General features: G+C 36.4%; 1 protein-coding gene across 1 annotated transcript; it reads right to left on the bottom strand.

Moving 5' to 3' along the window:
• Positions 1-6,042: 6,042 nt before the first annotated feature.
• On the bottom strand, positions 6,043-8,705 carry LOC132051001 (uncharacterized). Its single transcript, XM_059442315.1, has 2 exons — positions 7,634-8,705; positions 6,043-6,611 (listed from the first exon to the last, which is right to left on the bottom strand). The coding sequence occupies exons 1-2, from the start codon at positions 7,835-7,837 to the stop codon at positions 6,396-6,398; spliced, it is 420 nt and encodes a 139-aa protein (XP_059298298.1). The 5' UTR covers positions 7,838-8,705; the 3' UTR covers positions 6,043-6,395.
• Between the last annotated feature and the right edge of the window lie 337 nt (positions 8,706-9,042).

Here is a 9,042-nt window from a genome sequence, read left to right as displayed (position 1 = left end):
TTTCCATCAATCTCTGCTTCTACAAAAGCACAGTGAGCTGGTTGATCTCTGATTTCGACTCTGATCGATAGGATCAATGTATTTGCGTCGAGGATGTTGAATCGTGGATCTATTGTGCCAATGCATCAGCAAACTCGATACGGGTTCTTGGTATATGTTTGAACTTGAATTCTTGGAATCGATCTGCCAGTCATTGCACAAGTCCAACATACGGTATGATCTTTTCATTCTTGGTGGCTCATTCTCCTCGAACCTGATGAATCAACAAATCCGAGTCGCTAATTACCTAAGGGTTTCGCACATCCGTGTCAAGGGCTAAATGAAGACCTATGATGCAAGCTTCGTATTCAGCCATGTTATTGGTGCAGCTGAAGTTCAACTTGGCAGCCACTGGATAATATTAGCACAGTCCGAAACCAAAACGCTCGATTCTCATCCCTTAAAGGATTAGTTGCTCCATCAAAGTATACCTTCCGACCTAATTCATTTTCGTTTTCTTCACCCTCAATCGTCATTACTTCTTCATCTGGGAAGTAAGTCCACAAAGGTATGGGATTGTCATCTACCGGGCTTCCTACCAGTAAACCTATTAATGCTTGCCCCTTAATTGCTTTCTGTGCGACGTATTGGATGTCGAACTCACTCAATAGCATTTGCCATTTGGCCAGCTTCCCTATCGAGATAGGTTGGTGAAAGATGTACCTTGAGGGGTCCATTCTTGAGATCAAATGAGTCGTGTATGCACCGATATAATGTCTTAATTTTTGAGATACCCAGGTCAGAGCACAACACGTCTTTTCCACCAAGGAATATCGCGTTCTGCTGTGGTCTCGAACTTCTTACCGATGTAATAGATGGCTTTCTCTTTCTTCCTGTTTTATTATTTTGTGCACCACGCATCCAAAAGCTTTCTACCGATACGACATGTACAAGAAGAAAGGGCTTCCCGGCCTTGGCGGGAGCAAAACGGGTGGATTTGACAAGTATCTTTTGATTGTGTTGAAAGCTTTCCGACAATCCACTGTCCATTTGATTGGAGCATCTTTCTTGAGGAGTTTGAGAATTGGTTCTACAATTACTGTGGACTGAGCGATGAAGCGTCCAATGTAATTCAACTGAGCGATGAAGCGTCCAATGTAATTCAACCTTCCTAAGAAGCTTATGACCTCTTTTTTTGTCGTTGGTGGTGGGAGTTCTTGAATTTCTCTAATCTTTGTGGGATCCAACTCAATACCCCGACGATTGACTATGAATCTTAGCAGCTTCCCAGCGGGCACTCCAAATGCGCATTTTGCAGGATTCAACTTCAAATCGTACTGGCGGAGTCTGTCGAAGAACTTTCTTAAGTGCTCAAGATGATCATCACCAACTCGGGACTTGATGACAACGTCGTCCACATACACCTCGATCTCTCGATGCATCATATCATGAAAAATAGCGGTCATCGCCCTCATGTAAGTAGCACCGGCATTCTTGAGCCCAAAAGGCATTATCCGGTAATGACATATCCCCCAGGGTGTGATGAACGCCGTCTTCTGAGCATCTTTCTCATCCATCGGTATTTGATGATAGCCCATGTAACAATCCATAAAAGATTGCACCTCATGCTTGGCGCAATTGTCAATAAGTATGTGAATGTTTGAGAGTGGAAAATTATCCTTTGGGCTAGCGCGGTTAAGATCACGATAGTCCACACAGATCCTTATTTTTCCATCTTTCTTTGGTACGGACTATGTTCGCTAACCGTGTCAGGAGTATGGTGTCAACTTCACAACTCCCGATCAATCGTTTTTCCACTTCTTCTTTAATTCGGATGCGACATCGGGCTTAGAATTTTGATTTTACGTTTACCGGGCGAATCCCTCTAAGATCGGAACCTGGCAACAATGTTTTGTGCTCAGGCTTACGGCATATCGGCGTATGACCAAGCGAAAACATTGTCTTCATACTCTTTCAACAAGCTCGATCCACTTTAACTTTCCCGATACCCCTTCTTTCTCGATCTCGTCGGTACGCACACTTATTCCGGTTCCGAATCAATTCCTCATTCCCTAGATTAACCGCCTCGTTTCCTCTAGATTTGGTGTCGATCTATTTTCATATTCCTCTTCGACGCCCATCAATCCTTAGGTTCGATTATCTCTTGATCATTGTTTTGTTCATCATCCTTTTTACTTGTTTCGTAACATGTCATGACATTAGTTGTGGCTTCTGCATTATTACTGTAAAACAAAGTAACATAATTATCAATCATGTAAAAGCAATCTTAATTACGTGTATATATAGGTAAAGTAAAACAATTTTGTCTTATTGCAAACTTTGAGGCGTTTTTATTGGAATTTTGAAAGAGTGATACAAACTATGATCCTGACTCGGAATGAAACATCGAGCCATTTCCATTATTAACAATACGTAATAAGAAGACATGAAACGGTGACAAGCCGGGCCTAATAACATTCGCAACTAACTTGTGGAAGTGCGTAACTAACTATTATGACAGCTAACTAACTTCTGGAAATGGCAGTTAACTAACTGGCCAGCTAGATTGTATATCATGCGTATATCTTGTATATCATGAAGCATTTTAAACCAACTAACCTCTGGAAATTGAGTAGTTAACTAACTCCTGCCACATCAGCTGTATATCTTGCGTATATCCAGTATATCAACCCATAAACTTGCATCAAATTCTGCAATCAGTTCAAAATTGAAACACCAACAATCTTTGAAGTCCCCACCACAACCAAAATAGACTTTTAGTGCAATACATGAAATATATCAAGCAGATGATGGGCATTGGTGAGTCAATTTAAACTCACCTGAGAATAATTCCATCAAAGTTTTCACAGAAAGATTAATATTGAATCTTCCAAAGCACCACGCATGAAGAACCCAGTTGAAATATGTTGCCTATATTCAACATGCATTAACCAATCTCTATCAAAGAGCCGAAGACCAACTTGAAAAAGCAAGCTAGAAATAAATGAATGAAAAAAAGAGGAACGATGTCTGAGGCAGAGTATTGACAGTGTTTGCCTAATCAGTTACTTCTATGTGGCTGCAAAGTTTTTAAGTGGAGCACATGAAGGGAATATAAATTTCTCTTAAAAAAGGCACAATCAACGGAGTCAAGTTGGAACTGATTCAGAAATTTAGAAAAAAAAAATCTTGTAAAACCAAGAAAAAGAGCAAAGAAGAGGATGAACAGTGTGCTTCTGATTTTACCAAACAATGGCTTATCAAGGATGAATCAACTTCAGAGGCGGAGCCAGGATTTAAGGTTTGGGGGTTCGAAATTTTAAGACATGATAACGACCTCAAGCTAATTCATAACAATCCCAAACCAACGAACAAGTACCGGTATTTAATATATTTAAAAAAGCAACGAACTGAAAGAGTTCCTGTACGTATTAGTCACTAGTCAGAGGTTTGGACTTCAGCAGAGGGTGGGTGGTGGGTGGGCAAAGGCTTTGGTAGTTTTGCAGAAGAAGAAGACGAATAGGTTTTGGACCTTTATAGAAATCTAATTTTTGGTTTGATGTTTGTGAAAGAAACGGAGAGCCTCTTTTGTTTTCGAGTGGAACGAACATTTTTTAATTGTCAATCTTATATATTTAAAAATAACTCCTTTTTAAAAAAATCTGCTTATATAGGTAAAGGGCAATGTCTTGCAGCTATGTACTTATGTATGTACTTATCTTGGACGTGGAAGGCTTCCCTGCCTTCTTCCTTACCACTGGACCATCAACTTAAGTTGGTACATTAGTCCGCAGTTAAATAACTATATACGCTTATAATTAGAGTTTCTAATACAAATACAGGGTCTACGCCAAAAGCTACTGGGTTCGGTCGATCTCCCGTGTTACACTCTAGTTCCGCCCTTGATCAACTTTGATTTTTTATCAATTTAAAAAAAAAAAAAAAAAAAAAAAAAAAAAAAAACTAACTAACGTGCTACATATAGAAATCAAGGTAACCTTACGTGATTTGTTTTACCAGTACCTTGTTCCTCCATATCTTAATCCTCAAGTAGCCTCACGTTTGACCAATTAACCAATTGAATTTACTAATGTTTCAATTGTACCAAGACTCTTTAATGTGATATTCGACACTGAAGCATTATAGCCCAATATATATAGGATATTACGATTGGACATTCTATGAGCATTACAAGGAAGAAGAATCTTTCCAGCCCTTAACGAATGGCACCTCGAGAAAGCCGAGAATGACAATAAAGGAGTTTCAATTTGTATAACTATTGGGATATTATAAATAGACGCAATCGTATGTATACTACCACCAATCTGTCATTGATCTACTTATCACGTGACAAACCGTAGATATAAAAATCAGTAATGTTTGTTTAGTCTCACGACATTCTTTAATTTGCTCCTATAAATGATGCCAGCTCTTTCAAAAACATGTGATGAAGGAACATGACCTAAGGGGTGAGCTACACCTTTCAACACTTATTGAGATTAATCTCTATGGTATTAACATGTGCCCTCCACGTCTTTCCTATGAATATAATCCTCATGAAAATGCATAATACGTGTATTGCGTAAACACAATAATTACGATTATGGTACGGCTCTGTGCACAATTAAAGGGTAAAAAGAAGGGAAAATGACTTAATAATACTAGTTAAGATCCTATATTACAAAACATAATGATACTTTTTTTTATTTACAAAACATACCAACAAAATTACAAAGTATACCAGATTTGGACTTAATGGGATGCCCACGATTTTGGGTTTTTTTTTTTAAGAAAGAGAATCTGATTTTAAATGTGGGCTTAATTTCATTTTTTTTTGTTGCGCGGATTGCCCTTCTTTTGGGGTGGTTTTTAAATTTTTCCCCTCAAATTTGTGGTCTTTAAGTTTTGTCCTTCACTTGAAAAGGTGGCCGAAAATACTGAGGTTCTGGGTTCGAACCCCCGCTCAGGCATAAAAATAAAAATAATTTCGCAAGGTAATGCTTTGAGAAAAGTCTGTCTTATGCGGCATAAGTTTCCTTAAGGCATAACTAAAGTTATGCCGGATTCGGCATATGTTGCCTTAAGGCATAACTAAAAGTTTGCCTTATAAGGCAACCTATGTTGGATCCGGCATAACTTTAGTTATGCTTTAAGACAATTTATGCTGTCTCCGGCATAACTAAAAGTCTGCCTTATAAATTTCCTTAAGGCATAAAAGTTATGTCGGATCCGGCATAACTTTAGTTATGCCTTAAGACAACCCTTATAAATCTTTGTCTGCTTAAAGATAACTAAAAATGTGGCTTTATAAATTGCCTTAAGGCATAAAAGTTATGTCGGATCCTGGTGATAGCTTATCAATATAATTTCTCTCTCTCTCTCTCTCTCTCTTGCCATTTTGCATCTAAAATTATCTTTTTAATTATTTATGCCGATTATTGCCTAGTTCGAACCGTAATCGTTTCGAGTTGCGTGATCATTGTGAAGTTTGACAAAAATTAAAGACCGTAGTTTTAAAAAATGTTAAAAACGAATTTGAGGGGCAAAAATTAAAGGCCACCCCGAATAAAAAGTGTATGTTTTCGTGTATTTGTTGCCAACAAATACATGAGCGAATTGCCCACTTAATTTTAGGATAGTTATCAATCAAATTCTTCGATTTTTTTTTGTTTTGTTTTTTAAAAAGATTTCTCTCTCTCTCTCCCCGTGTATGATGATTTCAACATATTTTTAGACCTAAAATTCATCTTCTCTCCTAGTATAAATTTTCAAATCAATATTACAAAGTATTTTTGATTATTGACCTATGTATTCATTGTATGTAAAAATTAGTTTGTATCGTTTTGAGATATGTGTGATCATTGTGTGTTTGAAATCTGTATAAATTATATAAACTGTAATTTTAAAAAATATTGAAAACTAATATATGAATGAAATGTGCATAAAAGTATAAAACAGGCCTGGCATAAAACTAGATTGTCCAATCCAAGAATCCTTAAGAAGGTAGGCCCATAATGACATCTATTGATGTCCAAATTGACTTGCATTAAATGAATGATGGTTTCATATCTAGCTATCCACAAGCCCAAGAGCATAGGCCCATATTAAATGTTCTTACATTCTTTATAACAATGTTTTGGATCTCTAGACCCATAAAAGCAAGCATCTTGAGTTAGAAGGAAAAAGGCAAAAAGAAATCCAAGCTAAAGGGTGTTTCTCATCATGCCATAGCCACAAATGTGACCTCCCTCTTTCCAAAGATGGACAGAATGAAAGCCCAAGGGGACAACCCGAGATGTCACAATTTGAACCGTAACGCGACCACGACTACTGTGCAATTAAGTCATTTCAATTATCTACTTACCAAGTGGAAGAAAAAGAGGTTTACGAAAAAGAAAACATTCGGGGAAATGCTTTTAGAAGAGCGGGAAGGAGTGACTGGCATGGATGGTGGTGCTTAACCCCTTGTCAAGTTTTTTATACTCGTGATTGCCACTGCTTACTGGAAGCCTCCGCTTGTTGTACATCAAGACTGTAGCCATTAAACCCCTGAAATCAAGAGAACATTGTCCGTCCCCCACCTTCAGAATGATGAAGTTGTCATTTCCTGCATTCCTTAGAGAAACCTTCATCTGCATCAGCAACAAGAATATTTTAGAAAACAATAAACCCTTGCCAGAATACTTCAAAAATCACCCATTTAATTTCCTTAGGATTATTTTAGGAAATAATAAACCCAGTAATACTCCTCTCCATTGTTCTGATGAGCGGATCAGTCTTCATATTTTTTGCCCTTTTGGAACCCCAGAACAAAATGGTATCAAACCACATCACTGAGTAGCAGCAGTGTTGAAAATCAAACAACTTCCAATGCAACAACTCATTAACCTCTCATTCCTTATTCAATGTTTTTACTGCCTTATCCCAACCTATCTTAATTGAAAGGAGTAGTTCATTACTTATCAAGAAATATAAGTTTCACGATGGTTCATTATGCTCGTAGAAAAACCCTCATCTCAAACAAGGCTCATCAAAAGGTTAGAGATCCCTTCTCAGTAGATTATGATTATATAATAAGTTACCTGTCAAAAAAGAAGTATTTTTTTTTGTTCCGTGTCCCACTGATTTTTTAGACTTTTCGTGTCTTTGGGTATAGCGTTCTATGTTAGTGTACTATGTCCAATTACTACGCATCACTACCCTCAATATAACAAACAAAAGAGAATGAACTAATTAAGATTCTTTTCCTGTTAAAGAAGAGGAACTACTCAATTCAAGAGCGAAAAACTTTATGGTCTATAGAAAAGCAAAAAAGGTATACAGAAGGAATGTATCAGGTTGAGAAGCCCCTATGATCTCAATTCTCATTGTAGACCGGGTAAAGGAGTATCATGAACGCCCGTGACTCGTTGCATTACGCCACTCAAAAGATAGATAGAAAGCTTTATCAAGACTTCCCTATTCTCAATCATAGGTCTATAAAACAGTTAAGTGGAGAAGTCTAGATCAATGATGAAAGCTAAAGCTTTTATAGTAGTAGTGAAACAGGTGAAGATCGACATATAAAGAACAAATTGGTAGGTAATGAGAAGAATAAAACCACAACATTTTACAGAAGACAAATGATTAAGGATGAGTTTCATCACGGAAGTACCTTCACAAATGTATTTACGGCAAGTATAGCAAGATCAGGTTGGCTTTTAGCAAAACTGATAAGGTACAAGTATACAAGCTTCTTTAACTCCAAATTCTCTGTTGGCATGCAATTAACAACATCTGTGAAGAGTGAAGAAACATCTTTCCCAACAGTCACAGCAGCAATCACCTTTATCACAACATCTTTTCTCTTTTCCTGCATTCCATACAGATATATAAGCAGCTACCAAATTTACAAAAAGAAGAAGGAATAGCAAGGCTACAATGAAAAGCCGCATGTCTCGGAAACACAACTTAGCCACAATTGATTAATGTCGCGATTCGGTTGAGTAACCATTAAGACTGAAATGTTCAGTTCATTGTAACTACATATGTATATGATGATTAGAAGCAACCAGCTCCAGAAATGATAGGTATACATATAGAGAGACAAGTAACATTTCACCAAATAAACGGACATCTAGTTTCTAAAAACATTTCACTGCCGAGAAATTGTGTTTTCAACCTAAACCATAAGCATATTTGACAAATGAGATCAATAAAGCAAATGAAGACATGCGACATTCCTTCAGGAAATTTTGCAAAGTGAATATAAATCCTGATTAAGCAAAATACACCAATTTCACCAACTATTCTATTCAATAACCATTTCAGTACCTTCCCCTATTCCATTAGCATCACACAGAGAATGCAGAAATCAAACATCTAAATTTATGTATATCAACCAAACAAATAAAGACTTGTGAGACTCCTTCGACAAATCAAATCGTGAAACTAAGTATAAATCCTGAATAAGCATGACCCTCCAATCTCAGTAACTATTCTATTCGATGAAAATCAAATAACTTCCCCAATTTCCTAAACATCCAGCAGAAAATGCAGAAAATTCAATAGAACCTCAAAACTAAACATAAAAACCCTTAATAAGCATAAATTCACATCCAGAAAATCAATCTAAAAGTGTTGAGATCAACCAAATAAATGGAGAAGACTCCTTCGACAAATCAAATCGTAAAACTAAACATAAATCCTAATTAAGCATGACTCCCCAATCTCACTAACTACTCTACACAATTAAAGTCCAATAACTTTTGTTGACACCTAGTTTTTGACTTCTCATAATTTATTTTAATTATCGCAGTCCTTGGATATCAAACAGAGTGAAATATGTATTTTTAGGAGTCAAAATGATTTTATATAATTTTATAGATAATATTTTACCAATCTTATTTGGTAAAATAATTCCTATGATATTATAAATCGTTTAGAAATTAATTTACATATTTATTGCAACAATTATGACATTCTAAATTAACCAAGAGAAAAGAAATTTATAACAATTATTTATTTAATTGTCCAAATTGTTAAAATGACAATTAACAATTATTTTTACTCTGTTTAATTCAA

Source organism: Lycium ferocissimum, chromosome 3 (genome assembly GCF_029784015.1).
Source record: "Lycium ferocissimum isolate CSIRO_LF1 chromosome 3, AGI_CSIRO_Lferr_CH_V1, whole genome shotgun sequence".
Taxonomy (NCBI): Eukaryota; Viridiplantae; Streptophyta; class Magnoliopsida; order Solanales; family Solanaceae; genus Lycium; species Lycium ferocissimum.
Note: the sequence above shows the minus strand (reverse complement) of the source record. Positions and strands in the feature narration are given on the sequence as shown.